The sequence below is a fragment of the Pelophylax lessonae genome (genome assembly GCF_965119305.1).
Source record: "Pelophylax lessonae genome assembly, chromosome: 3".
Lineage (NCBI taxonomy): Eukaryota > Metazoa > Chordata > Amphibia > Anura > Ranidae > Pelophylax > Pelophylax lessonae.
The window spans coordinates 22,727,781-22,752,850 of NC_138770.1; the positions used below are offsets into that span (position 1 = coordinate 22,727,781).

The following is a 25,070-nucleotide window of genomic DNA, read 5'->3' on the forward strand; positions in this document are numbered from 1 at the left end:
TAGTCCCAGACCCAAGGTACTAAGTGCAGTCTCAGGAGATGGGAGGCAATGGTGTGGGAACTCATGATGAGCCCTGAGGAGGAGGACGGGGGAACCCACTAAGGAGGGGAGGACCGCAGCTGGTAGTGAGAAAATGGGGGGGATGCAAGGAGAGGCCATGGATGCGATATACTAGCCAGACACAACTGCCAAAGCCGGATACCCCTGATATAGAGGAAAAGACATCTGAAAACAGAGGCTGTGGATGCCGCAAACAAGCCAGGCACAATTGTTAAAGCGAGATACACCTGTTCCAAGGGGAAAGTCATCTGGTGAGTGTGATATCAGGAGGTGGGGCATGAGTGGAAACACTGGGTACATTGTATGTCGTGAGAGCACCATTTAAGGTCCCTGTGCCGAGGGCATCATGAGAATCAGCAAAATCACAAGGAGAGTGAAATTTAAAGGACACTTGCACATTATTTATGAACTGTTTATTAGACACAGAACTTGGTGCTTTATGTGTATTAGATAATTTTATGTTTCATGTGGTAATTATTTATAATTTGTGCATTTGAAGGCTTCAATGAATGTAGCACTTGCACTTTTTTTTTGATGGATCTTGCACATTAATTTACAATATGTATTTTTTGCACAAAAGGAGCAGTTTTTGCACACAATTTGCATATGTTGCATATATTTGATATAATAATAGGCATTGGGATTTTTGATGATATTGTACAAGCACACTGATCTCTAAAGTGCATACAGAGCAGCGCCACAACCCAACCTTTACACTTAATTCCAGGAGATTCAGAGGACCGTTACCTTGAGGGTGGAATTGTAAGATCCTCAGAGACAAAGCTGCCTGATGTGGGTGGAGTCCTGGTTTATGGGAACCAATCTGCTCATGTCTAGTAATAATCTTTGTATTTCTATTTTAGTACATGGACGGGAGATGAGGAAAACCTCAGAGGATTGTCTCACTTTGTCTCCAGACTGTAAAGTAGAAGATGAGGACATCACACAGTATAGTCCAGGAGAAAACCCGGCTACCTCAAATGTCCATCCAGCACCACACAGTTTAGGTGGACCATCGTATTCCTCTTATCCTAAAGAACCTCAGACTGTGAGGAACAGTGCCGTCCTTCCAACAGATAAGAGGTTTTCCTGTACTGAGTGCGGGAAATGTTTCCGTTCTAAATCCAGTCTTGATATCCATAAAAGATCTCACACGGGGGAGAAGCCGTATTCCTGTCCTTTCTGTGGGAAATGTTTTTCACAGAAGTCCCATCTTTACAAACATCAGAGATTGCACACGGGAAGAAGCCATATTCCTGTCCTGAGTGCGAGAAATGTTTTTCAGACAAATCCAATCTTTACAAACATCATAGATCACACACGGGAGAGAAGCCATATTCCTGTCCTGACTGTGGAAAATGTTTTTCACGGAAGTCTGATCTTTACAAACATCAGAGATCTCACACGGGGGAGAAGCCATATTCCCGTCCTAAATGAGAGAATTGTTACTCAATGAAGTCCTGTCTTCTTGTACATCAGAGATCCCACACAACCCTTGCCTCAGGGTGTATTAGTGTCTTGAGTGTGGGAAATGTCTTCTATATGAATGTTGGACATGTGGGGGAAGAAGCACACCCTGATATACACCTCAGATATACTCCATGGCTGATCTTCATCATGTAAGAAACACTTCATAAGGAGATCAGAGATCACCAAAGACATGGATGAAGTGTTGTCTCGTGTCGGCCATTGATAGCAGTAGAAAAATAAAAATGGAGTCATTACCTTTCATTGGCTGAGTACATTTTGTGGTGTAAGATTTCACAAACACTTAGAGGTCTATTTAAAAACAAAATCATTATTTGAACGAATGTGACAAGTATTTGCCCATCTGAGAGGAATGTTGACCAAATTATTTTCATATAGTGATTTCCTATGATTATCAGCTCCATCTAACATCCATAATGTGGTATTTCACATTTTTTACTTATTTCGTAAAAATGACCACAGTATGGCCAATAGATTGAGCTGAAAATCATAGAAAATTCCTGTGCTAATCTACAGTCAGAATTTGTAACACCTGGACAATTGCTTGTTGTGATGATTATGTGAAATGGGCACCCCAAAAACTCTGTGAGAAGTTCCAGGGCAGCCATGTTGTTCAGAATGTAACGGTCATTTGTACTGTATATCCCTTCCACGTGCACCTTATTGCAAAGGCTGGTTATAGATTGGGGTTGTTGCCATCTATCTGCACAGCTTGGCGAAAGGACACATTGAATGTATTTGGCTGCCATTGTGCTCTTTCTGGGCATCCTATGTGTCCCTGTACCTTTAACCGGTTCCTGCCCCGTCTTAAAGTAATATGATGGCGGGGCGGGACCGCTCTTGTTCTGGGATGACATTGCACCACTCTAACTGAGCATGTGCGTGATCGGGGGTGTGCAGTGCAGCGATCTTGGCGTCGGCGTGTCTCCTTTACAGTGCGTGTCACCGATCGTGGTAAAGAGCCAATGGCAGTGACTCTTTTCCACATGTTGGGCTGTGTCCATTCACAGCTGATCACAAATGTAAACACAGCGCGGTAATTGGCTGTTACTGGCTCTTCTTTCTTCACATACCATTTCCAGGGTGAGGAGAGGAGAGCCAGCGATCAGCGAGATACCGATCTGTGTTCTGTCAGTGTACTGCACAAGCACAACACAAAGAGAACATGCCCATCAGCAGTGTTACAGTCCTCATCAGTGCACATCAGGAGTGTTACAGTCCTCATCAGTGCCCAGCAGGAGTGTTACAGTCCTCATCAGTGCCCATCAGGAGTGTTACAGTCCTCAGCAGTGCCCATCAGCAGTGTTACAGTCCTCATCAGTGCACATCAGGAGTGTTACGGTCCTCATCAGTGCCCAACAGGAGTGTTACAGTCCTCATCAGTGCCAATCAGTAGTGTTACAGTCCTCAGCAGTGCCCATCAGCAGTGTTACAGTCCTCATCAGTGCACATCAGCAGTGTTACAGTCCTCATCAGTGCCCATCAGGAGTGTTACAGTCCTCATCAGTGCCCATCAGCATTGTTACAGTCCTCAGCAGTGCCCATCAGCAGTGTTACAGTCCTCATCAGTGACCATCAGCAGTGTTACTGTTGCCCCCCCAGTGGACCTGTCACTCTACCAGTGTCCATAAAATGTACCTGTTGCCTATCAGTGATCATCAGCAGTGTACCTGTCACTCATCAGTGACAGTGAACAGTGCCCATCAGCAGTGTTACAGTCCTCATCAGTGCCCATCAGCATTGTTATAGTCCTCATCAGTGCCCATCAGCAGTGTTGCTGTTGCCCCCCCAGTTCACCTGTCACCCTACCAGTGCCCATAAAGTGTACCTGTCGCCCATCAGTAACCAGCAGCAGTGTACCTGTCGCCCGTCAGTAACCAGCAGCAGTGTACCCATACACATAGATAACAGAAGTAAATATATATACTGTAAATATGTAGTGCAATCAACCATTAAGAGTGCTCAATTCAGGTGAACATAACAGAACATAAAAGTGCTAATAGTGCTATAAACATATATATAGTGCACATAAAAAAACTGTCTATTCACCACTTGACGACCGCCGTCAATATATTTACTGCGGCAGTCAGCCGCTCCTGGGCAAACCGACGTAGTACTACTTCGCTCGCCCAGGAGCCTGTAGGCTCGTTCGCAGTGATCTCTGCGCATGTGACCGGCGGCTCCGATGTCCGCCAGCCACTCGCGATCTCCCGCTGGAGAGGGAGAAAGGCAGATGGCTGATGTAAACAAAGCCACCAGTCATTCTCCCTGATGTAAAGGCAGAGACTATACGATCCTGCTATGTAGGATCGTATGTCTCTGTGGTTACATCACTAGCCACGCCCCCCACAGCTAGGAAAACACCCCTAGGGATACATTTAACCCACTGATCACCAATAAAGTTAACCCCCTCCCTGCCAGTGTCATTTTGACAGTAACAGTGCATATTTATAGCACTGATTACTATAGTAATGTCACTGGTACCCCCAAAAGTGTAAAAAATGTGAGTCAAGGGTCCTATATGTCCACCGCAATGTTGCAGTCCCGCAAAAAAAATCGCAGATCGCCGACATTACTAGTTAAAAAAAAAAAAAAACATAAATATTTCCCGTAGTTAGAAAAAGCAATAACTTTTGCACAAACCAATCAAAATACGATTATTGCGATTTTTTTTTTTTTTACCAAAAATATGTAGCATAAAACAAATTGGCCTAAAATTTTAAAACATTTTTATTTACATTTTTTTTTGGGGGAATTTCATATAAAAAATTTGAAAAATATTGTTATTTTTTCAAAATTGTCGCTCTTTTTTTGTTTATAGCGCAAAAAATTAAAATCGCACAGGTGATCAAATACCACCAAAAGAAGGCTCTGTTTGTGGGGAAAAAGAGATGTCAATTTTGTTTAGGTACAGCGTCGCATGACCGCGCAATTGTCCGTTAAAGTCACGCAGTGCCGAATCGCAAAATAGGCCCTGGTCTTTGAGCAGCCAAATCCTCCGGGGCTTAACTGGTTAAAACTCTGCTCCAAAAGTGACAGCGTCCTTCAAATATGTTCCTCCGTGGTAAGTGACACCTCCAAACATGCATCCCCCATTGGGTGGATTCTCACCTTATCTCCAGTGACCTCACATTTAAGCTCGGTCTAACACGCTTTGTGCCTCTCTTAGGCTAAAGGTGAATATTCAATCCCCCCCAGGTGGGGATCCTGTTATGGATTAACTTCTCCTTGTGCAATCAGTAGGTATAACATATAGAAAAAAGGGAATCTCCAATAGTGCTTATATCTTTTAAAACTCCAATTTATTAAGCATAAGAAAAACTACTCACACATTAGTGGTGCCAAAAGTGCACCAAACTCTGTAATGTATTTGGGTATCTGGGAAATCCAGTGGCAGTGGGTACATGAAATATCAGCCCTCCCCGCTCGCATCCACCTCCCTAGGTCTGTGGAGTGTCTGCAGCTTCCGTCCGAGCCCCTCCCCCTACGCGTGACGACACAGATGATCATAGCCTCCTGAAGAAGACATGAGGTCCCTGTGTCGTAGGGGAGGGGCTCGGACGGAAGCTGCAGACACTCCACAGGCCTAGGGAGGTGGATGCAAGCGGGGAGGGCTGATATTTCATGTACCCACTGCCACTGGATTTCCCAGATACCCAAATACAAGGAGAAGTTAATCCATATTTATATACATTTACTTTTGTTATCTATGTGTATGGATATGGATGTTTAGGAATCACACATTGTTTCTAGCCACGTGTGTACTGGCACAATAGCATTTTATTTGCATGTATGTATATAATTTATAGATTTACGGCACTTTGATTGCGCGCCACCTTTTGATTTATTTATGTTTGCACTTATGGGATAGTGAAGTGCTTGCAGCAGTACCTTAATTAGTGCTCACCCGGATTACTCGCAGGGATATATAAATATAGTTTAAAACCATTTTTTCTGTTCTGTTTTTGCTTATGTCTAGCAAAGATCCCCCCCAGAAAACCTTCACTCTGATGCTGTTAGCAGACTTCATAAGCACCATTTCCTGGAGAGAATTCCACCACCAGGAGCAGGCTGAAGACGCCAAAAAAAGATGTTGCTCATGCAGAAAAGGAGTTAAAAGAGATACAAGCTATCATTGTCCCCAGTGTCCCTCCCAACCCCACCTATGCATTGGAGAATGCTTTCAATGTTGTCACACATCCCTAAAATACTAGCCCATATTTTTAACAATTTCCCCATTTTCAACATCTTTGCTGACCAACTAACCATGCCACTGCCTTCCACATGAACTGACCCTGGCCTGCTTATTGACTCTGCCTACTGTCTGCATGGTTTACCCTCCCCACATTTCTACCTTTCACGTGAACTGACCCTGGCCTGCTTATTGACTATGCCTCTGCCTACTGTCTGCATTGTTTATCCCCCACATTTCTACATTTCACGTGAACTGACCGTGGCCTGCGTATTGACTATGCCCCTGCCTACTGTCTGCATTGTAGATCCACTACATTTCGTCCTTCCACTTGAACTGACCCAGGCCTGTTTATCGACTATGCTTCTGTCTGCCATCTGCATTGTTTTTCCACCACGTTTCTACCTTCCACGTGAACTGACCTCAGCATGTTAATCAACTATGTTTTTTGCCTGCCGCTTGGACTGATCTTTTGCCCTGTTACTGTTGTAGTGAGATTCATGATAACACAGGGGTCCAACATATATGAGGGGCTACAGAATTGTATATCCAGGTGGAGAAAACCATATTTTTGGTTTTCTTTAGGTTTTGCAATTTCCGGATTAGGGTCTGGAGACTGGAGGCTTCAAAGAGTTTTGGGTGGGAAAAGCCTCTACCCCTGTGCTGTTGTGCATTTTATACGTTCGAGAATATTATTCTGATTATTTTTAACCTTTTACTAAAAGGTGGTGTCTGAATTATCAATAGAATTATGACGCAGTGCCTCCAGCCGATTACGGCAAATAATTTAATAACTAAGAAAAACCCAATCAATTTTGTTCAGCCACTCATAGTATACCACGCAATTTTCCCGAGTTTTTTTTTTTTTATCGATTAATTTCTTTTTAACAGCATATACCAATCTTAGTGAAACAGTCTACAGTAGGGAATATATATATAAGAATATTTATTCGCAAGACATATTTTCACCATAAATGATCATACTTGAGTGACATAAAGAGGTAACCTTACATAAGATACAAACTTAAAACGATAAATGCAATGTGATATTTAGCTAAACGATGAAAGTAAAACTAAAGCAAGATTACGTTTTTCCCAGATGTAGTAGAAACCATATTTAAGTATTCTATATAATCAGACCACAGTTGTCTGCGAGTCACATGGCCGAAAGTCCACTGCAGATGAAGTGAGAATAAGCCATGCAAAACGGAAGACGTAAAATCGCAAATAATGCGCTTAATCTGATATTAAAAATGTTATAAAAACAAAAATCATCTCTTTAGAGAAAAATCTACATATGGTTTATACGGCTGGGATTGTACTTTCGTTACCCTTTAAATATGAATTGTAAAACATTTAAGGGAGTATATAAACAATATTGAATAATAATCAAATAACAGCAAGGCATAATTACCATATTTAAAATGGCCGCTAGCTTAGAATAGTAGTTACCAGGTTCCTTAAGATGGCTGCTTTTCCAAGATGGTGGCCAATTAGGGAGGAGCTTTGTTTGGCGTCCCTCAAAGGTTCAGATACATGGTGGACCAAGATGGCGTCTGTGTAGGTGAGTCTGTGCATAGCTGTAATAGTGTGTATGTTGTAAGTGTGATGTATATTGGGCAAAATGTGATGTCTTGTGTCTCCTATTACATCTCTGGTTCCTTTTTATTTTGTGTTGAACAAAAGGGCAGTAAAAATTATAAGCCAAACCCCGTGGGAGGAACATTATCCTATTGGTTGGGTTTACTTATTCATTAACTGGTGATGTCATAGGGTGACACCTCTTGGTTAACCAGTATATTAAAATTAAATAAAGATTTCTCCATTTAAGACTATTATAAAACAACATAAAATGTAATCATGCTCTCATCTATGACATGTCCATTTAATCCACCAGGTATCTGAATAAAGATTAATCTGGATAACACCATTCTCATATTTAATATATCTTATGTAATATATATATATATTGGATTTTACTGTTTAACCCAAGACTTCAATTAGTAGCAGTAAGAATTATATAGATACATATACAGTTATATATATTGATACACAACAGCTTGTATATGTACACATGGGTTGTTTCCAATCAGAGTATTATCCATTTAGGCATTATTATGTTAACAACGGTACATTCATGATTTGGGACTGGATGATAAAATATGGGCAAAATTTCTGACCATTTGACACTACTATATGATAGAATATAATGTACTTCTCAGTAGGAGGTTGTCATAACATCATAGTTCCATAACACCTTTTGTATATGATGGGGCAAAGATGTTGTATCATTTTATGATTTTATGAAATTCATTTTGAGATTTGCAGTTCTCATTAATCTAAGTGACAATGGTTATTTGACTCCATGTAGATTCCAACAACTTTACCCCCCTGTTGGTGTTTAGGTAAATAAATGACAGATTCTAGTCTTTGTCCAGACAGTTTTGTTTGTCTTCTCAGGGTGGAAACAATAGTTTACTTGCATGGTGGATGGTTGAACACAGGTGTTATCCTGAAATTGAGCTTTGCCCATTGTGTGAGTCATGGCCCGAACATAAAGTTTTATGATCTCTCTGGCTTTTCTGGTTTCATGACCAGGGGAAGGATGTCTTATGTAAACCTTTTCCCCCAAAGGCCGTTCCACCTGTGATAAGCAATTTATTTATCTGCCTTTCTGAGCATTGTATTTAAAAGTTTGTCAAACACAGCTCCTCTTGGGGGCAGATGACATGGCTTCTCATCTTAAAGTACATGCAAACAAAACCATCTCAAACAATGGATGCAATGTGTGTTTCAAACTGAAAGAGTTTTGACTCAATATGTAACAAGGTCAATTGAGGCCTCAAAGTTCACCATTCTTGACCTGTAATAATAAAAATGTATTTCTATTTCATACTGAAAGTTTAACAGTGCCCAGCTCTTACCTGACTGAGGCCCTAAGCCTGATATTTCTGCCTGCTGCTAACTTATTGCCATCATGCCTCTGCCTGCTACCTGTACTGTGGACAATGTTCCTGCCTAATACCAGGACCAATATTTTGGCTGTGCTGACCATGTTGCTGCCTGAACCAATGCTTTGGCTGTGCTGACAATACAGTATCTCTGCCTGCTGACTGTACTGACTATAGACAATATTCCTGCCTGCTGCCTGGACACATTACTTTTGTTTTTACTGACCACAACCCTGCCTGCTGACTGGACCAATGCTCTCCTCTGTGGACAACTGCACTACTAAAACCACAGGTAATATTTTGTTTACCCTTTGGCCAGCAGAATGTATTTTCGGGTGTATTTCTTGGTATGTACAGTGAAGGAAAAAAGTATTTGATCCTCTGCTGATTTTGTACATTTGTCCACTGACAAAGAAATGATCAGTCTATAATTTTAATGGTCGGTTTATTTTAACAGTGAGAGACAGAATAACAACAAAAATATCCAGAAAAACGCATTTCAAAAAAGTTATAAATTGATTTGCATTTTAATGAGTGAAAGAAGTATTTGAGCCCTTCCCAAAACATGACTTGGTACTTGGTGGCAAAACTCTTGTTGGTAATCACAGAGGTCAGATGTTTCTTGTAGTTGGCCTCCAGGTTTGCACACATCTCAGGAAGGATTTTGTCCCACTACTCTTTGCAGATCCTCTCCAAGTCATTAAAGTGGTTGTAAAGTCAGAAGGTTTTTATCTTAATGCATTTACTGGCCACAAATGCCTTAGCTGTCCGAGACTCTCTCTCCTGATTGGCTGAGACACAGCAGCGGTGCCATTGGTCCCCACTGATGTCAATCAAACTCAGTTATCCAATCAAGAGAGAGAGGAGGCAGGGCTGAACGGTAGTTGCGTGTCTGAATGGACACAGGGAGCTGCAGCTTGGCTCTGGTGCCCCCATATCAAGCTGCTTGCTGTGGGGGCACTCAACAGAAGGGAGGAGCCAGCAGCTCCAGCCAGGGACCCGAGAATAGGAGGATCCAGGTTGCCCTGTGCAAAACCAACTGCACAGAGGAGGTAAGTATAACATATTTGTTGATTTAATAGAAAAAAAAAGACTTTACAATCACATTAAGGTTACAAGGCTGATGTTTGGTAACTCGAACCTTCAGCTTCCTCATATTTTCAATGGGATTAAGGTTTAAAGACTGGCTAGGCCACTCCAGGACCTTAATGTGCTTCTTCTTCTTGAGCCACTCCTTTGTTGCCTGGGGCCATCCACCACCTATTTTCAATGCCCTGACTGAGGGAAGCAGGTTCTCACCAAAGATTTGACAGTACATGGGCCCCGTCCATTGTCCCTTTGATGCTGTGAAGTTGTCCTGTCCCCTCAGCAGAAAGACACCCCCAAAGCATAATGTTTCCATCTGCATGTTTGATGGTGGGGATGGTGTTCTTGGGGTCATAGGCAGCAATCCTCCTCTTCTAAACACGGCAAGTTGAGTTGATGCCAAAGAGCTTGATTTTGGTCTCATCTGACCACAACACTTTCACCAAGTTTTCCTCTGAATCATTCAGGCTGGTTTACACTAGAGACTGTGACCAGCTCTCAATGGAGCCGATTCACACAGCTCGGGGATGGCTGCGGAGCGGTTTGCAGAAGAGTCCTGTGCGTCTTCTGACCTGTTTCAGGTCCGAATGCAGCCAAAAATTTGGGCCTGCTTCATCCCTGAAAAAGAGAACAGGGACACACCAGACCTCTGCTGTGAGCCACTCCACACAGCAGTGTGAACCCACTGCTAAACTGCTAAAGTGTGGACCCGGCCTTAGATGTTTATTAGCAAACTTCAGACGGGCCTGTTAATGTGCTTTCTTGAGCAGAAGGACCTTGCATGCTCTGCAGGATTTCAGTCCTTCACAGTGTAGGGTGTTACCAATTGTTTTCTTGGTGACTATGGTCCCAGCTGCCTTAAGGGTCATTGGCAAGATTATCCCATGTAATTCTAGGCTGATTCCTCACCATTCTCATGATCATTGAAACACCATGAGGTGAGATCTTGCACGAAGTCCCAGACCAAAGGAGATTGACAGTTATTTTGTGTTTCTTCCATTTGCGAATAATCTAACCAACTGTTGTCACCCTCTCACCAAGCTGCTTGGCGATGGCCTTGTAGCCCATTCCAGCCTTGTGTAGGTCTACAATCTTGTCCCTGACATCTTTGGACAGCCCTTTGGTCTTGGCCACGGTGGAGAAATTGGAATATAATTGATTGCTTCTGTGGACAGGTGTCTTTTTTATACAGGTAACATTCTGAGATTAGAATTTTCCCTCACTGTACATGCTATGCATTAGAATTATGAAAGATCTACAAAAATGATAGTTTGTCAGGAATTTATATGTGTACTTTATGTCCCTAGAACACTTGATGGTGCTCCTTGCATGTTGGGCCTCTCTATGTTGCCATGCTGTGTAAAAGTCTCACACATGTGGTGTGACAGTATTCACCGTCACTGGAATTTAAAGACAGATAAGTAATGGTTTGGATTGCTTCATATTTGTCAGCAATATCTCCATATAGAAATATTAAGATTTATTCCCATTTGCCATGAAATCTGTAATTCCTAAATGCTGTGTATATTACATATCTTTCAATGTCAGAAAGGTTTTCCTTTTGTTTGTGTATTGGGAGGGAATGTGGATTGCCCTGTCTCATTGTTAAGTGCTAATGACCTACCATTGTTCTGTCTGTCTGCCTTAAGAGAAACGTATTATGGGATGTATAAAGATATGTGGATTGGGTGCTAAGGAGGAGGGGGGATTGTCCCACATTGTATATTTTGTACACTGTATGAGAGTGTAAAACTCTGTTCCTATTGGATGGTGAATATCACGTCCAGTCTTCAACAAGGTCCATCTGGGTGGTAACCTTGTGGGTGAAAACTGTATATAAGTCTTGTTCAGTAAAGCTGTTCTAGAGTTACTTCACCCTCAATCTAGAGTCCTGTCTCTCACTGGGGGAATCGGCTACAAGGGATTGCTATATCCTCCATACTCCCTTGGATAATCCCTAAGCTCTTGTAAGAGCTTGTATAAGAGCTTGTCTGCTGCACTCTCTGGGGAAAGGAGGTTCACCCACAGGAACCTGGAGCCTTGTCGTAGGTCCAGGGTGGGTAGGAGATTGCGAGACCCTAACCAAACTGCGGCGGTTCGTGGGGTCTGACGTGGTTACAGTGTCTGGTGGAGTGCTTGGTGCCCTTGGAAAGCACTAGGAGCATCTGTCAACGGAGGTACCCAGTCAGGGGTGCCCTGTTCCGTTACATGTGGTATCACCATACAGGAGGAGTAGCAGAATGTATTTTGGGGTATAAATGTTGCTATGTACATGCTATATGTTGGAAATATCTTATAAATGAACAACTTTGTATTAAAAAAAAAAAGCGTTTTCATTTTCTTTCCACGATTTCCAAAAACGTATGGAAAAAAATTACATGTTCAAAAGACTCAATATGCCTAATAGAATATACATTGGGGTGTTTGCTTTCCATAATTGGGTAATTTTGTAGGCTTTTCCATTGGCCTGGTGCTCCATGGCCTTCAAAACTGTGATAGGTTGTCAGGAAAGTAGTTGTGTAATTTATGCTCCTAGAATACCTGAAATTACTCCTTGGATGTTGGGCCTCTGTATGTAGCGAGGCTGTGTAAAAGTTTCACACATGTGGTATGGCCATACTAGAAGAGGAGGAGTAGAAGAATGTGTTTTGGGGTGTAGTTGCAAGTATGCCTATGCCGTGTGTGAGAAATAACCTGTTAATATAACAATTTTGTGGGGGGAAAAAATCTTTATATTGCAAAGAATGGTGGGAAAAAAATGTCAACTTAAAAAAAACTCACCATGCCTCTTACTAAATACCTTGGAATGTCTACTTTCCAAAAAGGGGTCATTTGGGGGGTATTTATACTGTCCTGGCTTATTAATGTCTCAAGAAATGAAATTCGGCCGTCAGTACATCAGGTGTGATCAATTTTCAATGATTAGCACCATAGCTTGTAGACTCTATAACTTTCACAAAGACCAAATAATATTCACTGATCTGATTTACAATATACAATACACAACGTGTTACATTATTATAACAAAGTATTGTAGAAAAGATCACACCATAGAAAATGGGGGAAAGGAGAAAATAAACCCGGATATGAAGGTGACATTTGTGTACGAGGAACACCTTAACAATTACCACCATTTTATTCTCCAGGGCCTCTGCTTTCAGAAAATATATGTTTGGGGTTTTTATCTAATCTTCAGGCCCAAAATCTGCATTTTACCATGTGTGCAAAAATAATGCAAACACAGCTCTGGCAGTGAAAGGGTTAATGTGCGCTAGATGGGATCACTCTGCTGTGATCACAATCCAAACATTAGAGCTCCCCCTAGCTGCAGCCTGGTAATAACATTGCAAGGAGGTCTATTCATTTATCTGCTACATACTTCCCATCTTTATATAAATGTTATTAAGCTATCTGCTGTGCTGGTCAAATGTTTGCAATTGATTTAAATTGGAAAATGCTAAATCCGTCCACTAGATGGTGTTAATTTACATTATACTTAGTGCAATCATTTGGACAAACGTAGTATCTTCTTTTATAAATCAATGGTTGGTTTAATAAATTTATGTTCTTTGATATCTACCGCACTCAGGTATCCACAAAGGAAATGAAAGGGTCTATTTATAAAAAAGCTGGAAGAATGTGACATGCATTTGCCCACCAAATATGATAAAGTCTTGCCATATGCAAGGTAATACAGTGATTTCCTATGATCAATACTGCACTATGGACACTAGATGGAGCAAAAGATCATAGGAAAGTAGTGCATGAAGTAAAATATAACCAACATTTGTAAAGACTGGTTGAAAGCTTCTCACATTTGTGATAAATAAAATAATTTGAAAAATAGACCTTTAAGTGTTTGTGAAAGGTTACACCACAAAATGTACTCAGCCAATGAAAGGTAATGACTCCATTTTTATATTTCTACTGCTATCAATGGCCAACACGGGGCAACACTTCATCCATGTCTTTGGTGATCTCTGATCTCCTTATGAAGTGTTTCTTACATGATGAAGATCAGCCATGGAGTATATCTGAGATGTATATCAGGGTGTGCTTCTTCCCCACATGTCCACCAACATTCATATAGAAGACATTTCCCACACTCAGTGCACTAATACACCTCAAGGGTTGTGTGATGCACAGGAAGACAGGACTTCAGTGAGGAACAATTCCCTCACTCAGGACAGGAAAGTGACTTCTCCCCCGTGTGAGATCTCTGATGTCTGTAAAGACTGGACTTCTGTGAAAACCATTTCCCACACTCAGGACAGGAATACGGCTTCTTCTCCTTGTGAGATCTCTGATGTCTGTAAAGATGGGACTTATCTGAAAAACATTTCCCGCACTCAGGACAGGAATACGGCTTCTCACCAGTGTGCAGTCTCTGATGTCTGGAAAGACTGGATGTCTGTGAAAAACATTTTCCGCACTCAGGGCAAAAATATGGCTTCTCCCCTGTGTGAGATCTCTGATGGCTAACAAGAGTTGTTTTTGTTGAAAAACATTTCCCGCACTCAGAACAGGAAAGTGGCGTCTCCCCTGTGTGAGATCTCTGATGTCTGGAAAGACTCGATATCTGTGAAAAACACTTCTCGCACTCAGGGCAGAAATATGGCTTCTCCCCTGTGTGAGATCTCCGATGGCTAACAAGGTTTGTTTTTGTTACAAAACATTTCCCACACTCAGGACAGCAATACGGCTTCTCCCCCGTGTGAGATCTCTGATGTGTGTAAAGCCCAAACTTGTATGAAAAACATTTTCCGCACTCAGGACAGGAATACGGCTTCTCGCCTGTATGCAATCTCTGATGTGTGGAAAGAGTAGACTTCTGTGAAAAACATTTCCTGCACTCAGGACAGAAATATGGCTTCTCCCCCGTGTGAGATCTCTGATGTCTGTAAAGATAGGACTTCCGTGAAAAACACTTCCCACACTCAGGACAGGGAAACAGCTTCTCTCCCGTGTGAGATCTCTGATGTGGGTAAAGATCAGACTTCTGATAAAAACATTTCCCACACTCAGGACAGGAGTGTGGCTTCTCACCTGTGTGAGATCTCTGATGTCTGTAAAGATCAAACTTCTGTGAAAAACATTTCCCACACTCAGGACAGCAATACGGCTTCTCTCCTGTGTGAGATCTCTGATGTCTGTGATAGAAGGACTTCTGTGAAAAACATTTCCCACACTCAGGACAGCAATACGGCTTCTCCCCTGTGTGGGCTCTTTCATGTCTATTAAGATAGGATTTAAAACGGAAACACTTCCCGCACTCAGTACAGGAAAACCTCTTATGTGTTGGAAGGACGGCACTGTCCCTCACACTCTGAGGTTCCTCAGGATAAGAGGAATACAATGGTCCGGCACCGTATTTCACAGTCTGAGGTTCTTCAGGATAAGAGGAATACGATGGTCGGGCACCGTCCCTCACAGTCTGAGGTTCCTCAGGATAAGAGGAATACGATGGTCCGGCACCGTCCCTCACAGTCTGAGGTTCCTCGGGATAAGAGGAATACGATGGTCCATCTACACTGTGTGGTGCCGGATGGACATTTGAGGTAGCTGGGTTTTCTCCTGGACTATACTGTGTGATGTTCTCATCTTCTACTTTACAGTCTGGAGACAAAGTGAGACAATCCTCTGAAGTTTTCCTCATCTCCTGTCCATCTACTAAAATAGAAATAAAAAGATTATTACTAGACATGAGCAGATTGGTTCCCCTAAACCAGGACTCCGCCCACATCAGGCAGCTTTGTCTCTGAGCAGGGGCGGACTGGTCGGTCGGGCACTTTGGCCGTGGTCCGAGGGCCCGGAGTCAGTAGGGGGCCCCATGAGAGGCTGCATGTGTGTCACAGAGAGCAGGGGACTGCCGGTGAGAGGAGCTGAGGAGGCAGTGGCTGGGCCCAGGGATGCCGATGCAGGGGGTCCGGCCAGCTGGCAGCTTCAAGTTTTTTAATGCATTAATAAAGTTTTTTTTAATTTATTTCCAGCTGGAACCTTCAGCCCTGGCCCCTTAAATTGCCGCTCACTATAGTCATTTATAAAACACAGAAGCCCGGCTTTTGTGTTATATAAGAGACAGCGATCCCAGCAGCACACTCAAAACCCTCCCTGCTCTCTCTGCATATTCAACAGAGGGGGGGGCGGGGCACACAGCTCAATCCTCGAGTCCGCAGCATCAGAAGAAGCCGGCACCGGCAGCCTGACCTCCTGTAAGTTACAGTCCATTCTTTTCTGTGTGGCAGAGGAGAGATGTGTCCTAGACAGGGAAGGGAGGTATTTACTGGAAAAGGAGGAGAGAGGCACTGGACAGGGAGGGGAGAAGAGATCTGTACTGGGGGAAATTTACGGGAATAGCTCTGTTAGAGGAGGGTATGACCTGTAAGATATGCACATGTGCGCTCTGTACATAACACAGTCCTCCGCCCTGCACTCTGTACAAAGCACAATCCTCCACCCTGCACTCTGTACATAGCACACTCCTGAACCCTGCACTCTGTACATAGCACACTCCTGAACCCTGCACTCTGTACATAGCACACTCCTGAACCCTGCACTCTGCACATAGCACACTCCTCTACCCTGCACTCTGCACATAGCACACTCCTCTACCCTGCACTCTGCACATAGCACACTCCTCTACCCTGCACTCTGTACATAGGACAATTCTCCACCCTGCACTCTGTACATAGCACAATCCTCCACCCTGCACTCTGTACATAGCACAATCCTCTACCCTGCACTCTGTACATAGCACAATCCTCTACCCTGCACTCTGTACATAGCACAATCCTCTACCCTGCACTGTGTACGTAGCACAATCCTCTACCCTGCACTCTGTACATAGCACACTCCTGAACCCTGCACTCTGTACATAGCACACTCCTGAACCCTGAACCATGCACTCTGTACATAGAACACTCCTCCACCCTGCACTCTGTACATAGCACAATCCTCCACCCTGCACTCTGTACATAGCACAATCCTCTACCCTGCACTCTGTACATAGCACAATCCTCTACCCTGCACTCTGTACATAGCACAATCCTGAACCCTGCACTCTGTACATAGCACAATCCTCTACCCTGCACTCTGTACATAGCACAATCCTCCACCCTGCACTCTGTACATAGCACAATCCTCCACCCTGCACTCTGTACATAGCACAATCCTCCACCCTGCACTCTGTACATAGCACAATCCTCTACCCTGCAGTCTGTACATAGCACAATCCTCCACCCTGCACTCTGTACATAGCACAATCCTGAGCACAATCCTGAACCCTGCACTCTGTACGTAGCACAATCCTAAACCCTGCATTCTGTACGTAGCACAATCCTAAACCCTGCATTCTGTACGTAGCACAATCCTGAACCCTGCATTCTGTACGTAGCACAATCCTGAACCCTGCATTCTGTACGTAGCACAATCCTGAACCATGCACTCTGTAAGTAGCACAATCCTAAACCCTGCATTCTGTACATAGCACAATCCTGAATCCTGCATTCTGTACGTAGCACAATCCTGAACCCTGCATTCTGTACATAGCACAATCCTGAACCCAGCATTCTGTAAATAGCACAATCCTGAACCCTGCATTCTGTACATAGCACAATCCTGAACCCTCCTCTCAGTACATAGCACAATCCTGAACACTGCATTCTGTACAAGGCACAATTCTGAACCCTGCATTCTGTACAAAGCACAATCCTGAACCCTGCACTCTGTACGTAGCACAATCCTCAACCCTGCATTCTGTGCGTAGCACAATCCTCAACCCTGCACTCTTAGGTAGCACAATCCTAAACCCTGCACTCTGTATGTAGCACAATCCTGAACCCTGCACTCTGTACGTAGCACAATCCTGAACCCTGCACTCTGTACGTAGCACAATCCTGAACCCTGCACTCTGTACGTAGCACAATCCTGAACCCTGCACTCTGTACATAGCACAATCCTCTACCCTGCACTCTGTACATAGCACAATCCTCCACCCTGCACTCTGTACATAGCACAATCCTCCACCCTGCACTCTGTACATAGCACAATCCTCCACCCTGCATTCTGTACATAGCACAATCCTGAACCCTGCATTCTGTACATAGCACAATCCTGAACCCTCCTCTCAGTACCTAGCACAATCCTGAACACTGCATTCTGTACAAGGCATAATTCTGAACCCTGCATTCTGTACAAAGCACAATCCTGAACCCTGTACTCTGTACGTAGCACAATCCTCAACCCTGCATTCTGTGCGTAGCACAATCCTCAACCCTGCACTCTTAGGTAGCACAATCCTAAACCCTGCACTCTGTATGTAGCACAATCCTGAACCCTGCACTCTGTACGTAGCACAATCCTGAACCCTGCACTCTGTACGTAGCACAATCCTGAACCCTGCACTCTGTACGTAGCACAATCCTGAACCCTGCACTCTATACGTAGCACAATCCTGAACCCTGCACTCTGTACGTAGCACAATCCTGAACCCTGCACTCTATACGTAGCACAATCCTCCACCCTGCACTCTATACGTAGCACAATCCTCCACCCTGCACTCTGTACGTAGCACAATCCTACACCCTTCACTCTGTACATAGCACAATCCTCCACCCTTCATTCTGTATGTAGTGCACTCCTGAACCTAAACTCTGAATGTAACCTACTCCTGGGCTCTGCACGAGTGTACCCCTTTACCCTGCACTCTGTGCGTAGCACAATTCTGTACCCTGTATTGCGTATGCAGTGGAATCCTGAAAAAGTTCTGTAGCTGTAGGCCTCATTTACACTTGTATTTGTACCTGCCTCCCCCTTCTACTGCACGCACTTGAAGACAAAGCTGCATTTTGTTTTGAGGCAGGGAGAGGGGTGGGACCAGGAGTGAGGTTAAGGGGGGGGGGCGTCAGGTAGGTTGTATAGGGTCCCATGATTTTTAACAATGGCCCTGGCAGCACCCGATCTGATGCTGGAAGTAGCTCACCTGTGCAGTAGTAGCGAAGCGGGTCGGGGTCCCAGGCTATGATCTTTCCTTAATACATACAGCTGGTGATTGAGCCGGAAGGAAGGTGAGAGGAGTCCCTGACTGTGTGACATGACTGGACACTGACTCTTTTACCAGGCTGATATAGTGATCAGAGGACCCTGCTGATGGGTACGTTATAGGCATCTGAAAATTGTAGAACATTTTGCTGGTATAATTTTGAGGGGAGGGGGGGTCTCCTGGTGTAATATGGGGGGGGGTACGGGAGTCCCCCCTTCCTCAACCCCCATGCCCCCCTCTCACTCTCTCTGTCTCCCCTTCCCTCTCTCAACCCCCCTGTCTGTCTCACCCACCTCTCTCACCCCCCCTGTCTCTCATACCTCTTCTGCCTCTCCCCTCTCTCTCAGCCTCCTCTGTCTCCCACACCTCCTCTGTATCCCCCTCTCTCTCACCCCCCACCTCTCCCTCTCACCCTACTCTCTGTCTCCCTCACCCCCCTCTCCCAACACCTCCTCTGTATCCCCCTCTCTCTCACCCTCCCCCTGCCTCTCACCCCTCCCTCTTACCTACTCTGTATCTCATCCTCCCCCCTCTCTCCCTCACCCCATCTCTCTCTCATCCTCCCCTCTGTCTCTCACCCTGCCCCCCACTTCCCCATCTCTCTCTCTCACTCCTCTCCATCTCTCACCTCCCTCTCTAACCCCCCCTCTCCCTACTCTTAGGGCTCAAATTATGATCTCACACACAGGTCTACTGCTTTCATAAAACAGATAAATAAAAGAGAGAGAACAGAGCAGCGCCACCTGAGTGTAGTATTAAAACAATCCTTTATTGGCATAAAAGGTAATGCACTCACATGAGTGATAGGAAAGCAGGATTTACTGCAAGTCATCTGATCCACTGCAGGGGAGGCAGGAGAGGTGTAGACAGCCCTGGGTCCTGGCTGTGTCAGTGGCTTCTGGCTCTTCCGGGTGTTCCCTTCCGGCGTCACAGCTTCTCCCTCATCACATCCGTCTCACTTGTGTGCATAGACACCGTACAAATTAAACCCCCCCTCTTTACCCTCTACTATACAGCAGCCCCCTAATCCCCACGAGGGAACTTCCATCAGGACACCCAATTCAAGTATAGTATATCTTCTCCAGTTGCAGCATATTCATATATGTGACCAATCTTAGCTGAACTGCCCATAAAACTCCTAACAAGTGCACATAGGGTTAATAAGCCTAGGATGTTCAGCCCTTATCTCTCACAGCTGTACACTAGCTCCTCTCTGCTCCAAGCCACTCCCCCATCTCCTTGACAACTGATGACACTGGCTCCAACTCTAGCCATATAAGAGGGAGCTTCCTTTGGTCTGTAGACAATGCCTGAAGAAGGGGCATGCATGCCTCGAACGCTAGCACCACCCCGCTTCCACCGGATGTGATGAGGGAGAAGCTGTGACGCCGACAGGACACCAGGAAGTGCCAGAAGCCACTAACACAGCCAGGACCCAGGGCTGTCTACACCTCTCCTGCCTCCCCTTCAGTGGATCGGATGACTTGCTGTAAAGCCCGCTTTCCTATCACTCATGTGAGTGCATTACCTTTTATGCCAATAAAGGATTGTTTTAATACTACACTCAGGTGGCGCTGCTCTGTTCTCTCTCTTTTATTTATCTACCATGCACAGAGTCTCCTCCTAACTCTGATAGAGCCGGCGGCCACCCAACCATCCATCTCTACATAGACTCTACTCCGTGGACTTTGTATCTATATACACCTGAAACATTTATCATTATTGTGTTTTTTTATCAATATTTTTTGATTCTCTATATCTGCTTTTATATCTATTGTTTACATTCATTTTTATAATTTTCCCCAAACACTGTGGGTTTAATAGCGCTGGTCCAGCATCTGTCATATATTTCTGATTTCATAAAACACCTCTGGTTGCATCACAAATATGGCTGCCACATTGCAGCCACCTCTAAACCTGGAAGTGCCCAGCGGACTCTATAGAAAGAAGCCGGGAACTTCCATGCAGGCTATGCTGTGGTAGATATTTAAATGTCCCCTCTATGCATATGTAGGTGTGGCTTGAGTGTGGACATGGGGGCACGATGAACTCCTATTGCCCGGGGGCCCTATGAGTTGTCAGTCTACCCCTGTCTCTGAGGATCTTACAATTCCAACCTCAAGGTAACTAGTAAATTGGTCCTCTGATCTCCTACCAGTTCATTTCTTTATTCATGGACCTTAGTCAGAGAGTGAGGAAACAACGAGAACTGTCTTTTATAGGAGTGACAGTGATGAGGGGATTATAGGACGAGTGTCCCCTCCCCCTCTATCACTCATTGCCATCTTCCCAACACAAGAAGTTCTGCACTTCCTTATTTAGTCCATGATTTAGTCATGAATAACAGCGGGGGGCTGAGCCCCACCAGAGGTCAGAGCGTGAGGATGGTGGGAGAACAACCAAGATGAAGACTGGACTGATCCTGAAGATGTCCATCTTTGGGTTATTGACTCCTTCTCTCAGGCTGATATCACCCAGTCCCCACCCTACTCTGGACCAATCAGTGAGCAGTATGGGTGGAGGAATGTATTTAATGTTAATGACCCACCTGTGCTGATCTCTGTAGGAGTGTCCTCTTCTATAAATGTCCCCGTTATTCCATCCTCCTCCATAGACTGCTGATCATCCATCACATACCTCTCTTCTTCTTCTGCTTTACCCTCAAATTCTATATCGATTGGATCTCCACTCTAAATCAAAGCGAGAGAAAATATCATCTGTAAAATATAAGATTTATTGCTGTGACATCACCTAACAAATCCACATATTCTCTTCAGGAGTCTGTGTTTTAAAAGCTCTGTCACACCAACCTTGTAACAGTGGGGGATGGTGTGATCTTCCTGTGTGGAATCCTGGGAATACAGAGGACGGGGACATCTCTCTGGTGGGTTCCTGGTATTAGGTGGCTCCATCATATCCTTGTGTCCTGAAAACTCCTCCATCACTCCATACTCCTCATCCTCCTCTTTATACTCTTCTTTAACATCAATATTATCATCCCCGAGGTTTCCACTCTGAATATATAATAAAACATTCATTGTAACAAACATACTGTATATAAATCAGAACCACCAATAATTGTCACTCATCTACCTGATGATGGTGAGGGATGGTGTGACCTTCCTGTGTGGAATCCCGGGAATACAGAGGACGGGGAGATCTCTCTGGTGGGTTCCCATTACTGGAACCATCTGTAGGAAACACACACACTGACTGAATACATTGTTTCTATGTGTTTATCAGATGATGGGGGATCTAGGTGGACCCTCCGTACTGCTCTCTCCTTTACAATAAAGTCTCCTCTTACCCGGTGATGTGAGGGGCGGCTGATTCTCCATCATGACGTCCTTGTAGAGATCCTTGTGTCCTTCTAAATACTCCCACTCCTCCATGGAGAAATAGACAGTGACATCCTGACACCTTATAGGAACCTGACACACACAATGATACAGTCACCACCCAGACACATCCCTTGTCTCTTACTGGATAATGTCCCAGAATTCCCAGCACCGCTCACCTCTCCTGTCAGCAGTTTTCATAAAAAGTAAAAATAAATGACCGTCCCAGAATCCTTTTCACCCGTAAGGTCTGTATATTTTTTTTAAAGCCCTACTTCAGGGACACCTCCCCCCTCCAAGTCTGTAGGTTAAAGGCTTGGCATAGGGAATTCTGACATCATTACATAAAATACAGGATCAACAGTTCTACTTTGGTTGCGAGGATGAAAAGGGTCCGCCCACATCCTAAGAGCATCAGAAGAAAGAGCCAGATGGAGGACATTGGGAGGAGGAGCTGTGATGTCAGTGTGATGTCATAGAATTCTCTGACTTACCCCTTAAGTCTTTCAGCTTTACTAAACCCTCACAGCCCCTCAAGCCCTCTACTTTCCACAGAGGCCTCAGAATTTTCCTCCCTCTGACATCAATGATGGAACATATTCTTCATGTAGGCTGGGGAAAGTTTTCTTCCTTCTGACGTCACAGTAACTATGGAGGAAGAGGACGGACATGACGGGGGGGGGGGGGGTTACTGGGTGTAAATAGAAAGTAAGATCTTATTACCTCCTCTGCTGCCTCTTGCAGCAACGTCTCTTCTCTACTGCCTCCCAACTCACCTCTCACCCAGAATTTTCTATTTATATCTGACATCACTTCCTGTCTGTATTCCATAGAAACTTCCTGTCTGGGTAGAAGTAAGATCACCACCTTGTGGACCTCAGAGGAACTGCAGCCCTGAGAAACATCTGGTAGTGTGAGCACGGCCTTGTGCTGTGTGTATGTAATGTATATCCTTATAGATGGGTCATCTCCACCAAAGGGGAGAGAAATATATTACTGCCTACTCCAGCATTTCTCAGCAAGGGTTCCTCTAAAGCTATTGTGGAGCCACTTATTTGGAGGGTGATGGAGTTCTGCTGAGCGCACAATCTGAGTGTGAGCACCAAGAGAGCATGGGATTGGTGTTTGGGGAAGGAGGAGTTTTGTAGTCCACTACACATGGCTTCCTGGAGCATATACTGAGATTTGGAGGAGGAAGCTCTGGAGGTTTGGAGACATTTATTGGTGGTGATATCATTTATTAAAGTATAAAGGAGACGTTGGATGGACTTTGGGGTCACTTTATGGTTTATCACTGGATACTGATGAGGTGAAATGCGTAGATGATTTATCACATCTTTTACGTTGATGATAAGAGGGCGGAATTTATGGATATAAGGGGAGGGCTCATTGTATTTATCCCCCATTTCCCGATGCTGGACAATGCAAGAAGCTGACACTCTATAAGAAGTCTTGTCTCTGCCAGCTGGGGAAATAGCGAGTGGGAAAACGAGTTGTTGAGGATTTGAATAGTAAACTCCTTCATTGTTCCTGGTCAGCTGGGGAAATATTGACTCCCAGATCTTCCCAGCCAGAAAACTGGTCGGAGGATTGGAATAGTAATCTCCTTCATTGTTCTCAGCTGGGAGGGTCGGGGGTTTCATTGACTTGTATCCAACTTCACTTCCACAACAAACTCTTCTCTAGGAATCTATGAATTGGGGGATAGATTGTGTCTGTGGCCCCAAAATTACCTGCACTGGGTTTTTTACTGACATTTTCTGTTTCCTAATCCATTGCGCTAATATCGTGTGACATAAAACATTGGAACTACCGCCATTTTATTCTCTAATAGGGAAATGGGTGCTGATAGGCTGCAGGAGATCTGCTGAGACATAGAAAGGGAAATGGGTGCTAATAGGCTGCAGGAGATCTGATAAGAAAAAAGGAGGTGGTTGACATGAAGCAGATCTCCTGCAGCCTATTAGTATCTATTTCCTCTGCTGAGAATAAAATGGTGGTGGAATTATTTTTTCCTTTATTTCATTTTATTTAGCTTACTAAGTTGTGTGTTCATTTACTGCTCACCCGAACATTATACCACCCACCCGAACATTATACCCACCCACCATGACATTACACCCACCCACCAGAACATTATACCCACCCACCAGAACATTATACCCACCCACCAGAACATTATACCCACCCACCAGAACATTATACCCACCCACCAGAACATTATACCCACCCACCCGAACATTATACCACCCACCAGAACATTATACCCACCCACCAGAACATTAGAACTATTCTCTAGTATTGAGTAGGTCTTCCTGTTGCTGCCATCAAGGCATGGACTCCACCAGACAAAGCATCACACTGCCTCCGCCGGATTGTCTTCTTCCCATAATGCATCCTGGTGCCACCTCATCCCCAGGTAAGTGACACACACACACCCAGTCGCCCACATCCCTTGCAGCCCCATACACAACAAACTGCAATGCCCATTTTTTTGCTTTAAAAAACAACTTCAGTGAAAACATGTTTACTTGCTGCCAAATATATCCCACCCACTTCCAGATGCCATTGTAAGGACATAATCTATATTATTCACTTCACCTGTCAGTGATCATAATGTTATAGCTGATCAGTGTATACATTCATCTATAAAGTGTTAGGTGCTCAAAATAATATTCTCTGCAGATCTACTGCTTCCACTTCACACCTACTTCATTCATATCATAATAGTTGCTGCTATATTAAATAAACTAAAAACTTGTGAAAATTCATGTAATCATACAATAATTTGTGCCCAATATAGTGTTCTCTGCATGTCCACTGCTTCCACCTTGTAACTACTTCAATTAATTTATTTTGCTAAATTAAATCCACAAATGAATGAAAAGTTGATAAGGTGTGAAAGTTCTCCGTGC

The 25,070-nt window shown here is 44.1% G+C and overlaps 1 protein-coding gene and 1 pseudogene across 2 annotated transcripts in view; one reads left to right on the plus strand and one right to left on the minus strand.

Moving 5' to 3' along the window:
- Nucleotides 1–25,070, plus strand: part of LOC309550703 — a 167,092-nt pseudogene that overhangs the window by 3,091 nt on the left and 138,931 nt on the right. The window lies entirely within an intron of this gene.
- LOC309549770 (uncharacterized protein) lies at nt 14,256–23,561 on the minus strand (the record flags this gene model as incomplete). Its single annotated transcript, XM_082250280.1, has 4 exons — nt 14,256–14,293; nt 14,350–14,624; nt 14,775–15,112; nt 23,451–23,561. The coding sequence occupies 4 exons, from the start codon at nt 23,559–23,561 to the stop codon at nt 14,256–14,258; spliced, it is 762 nt and encodes a 253-aa protein (XP_082106406.1).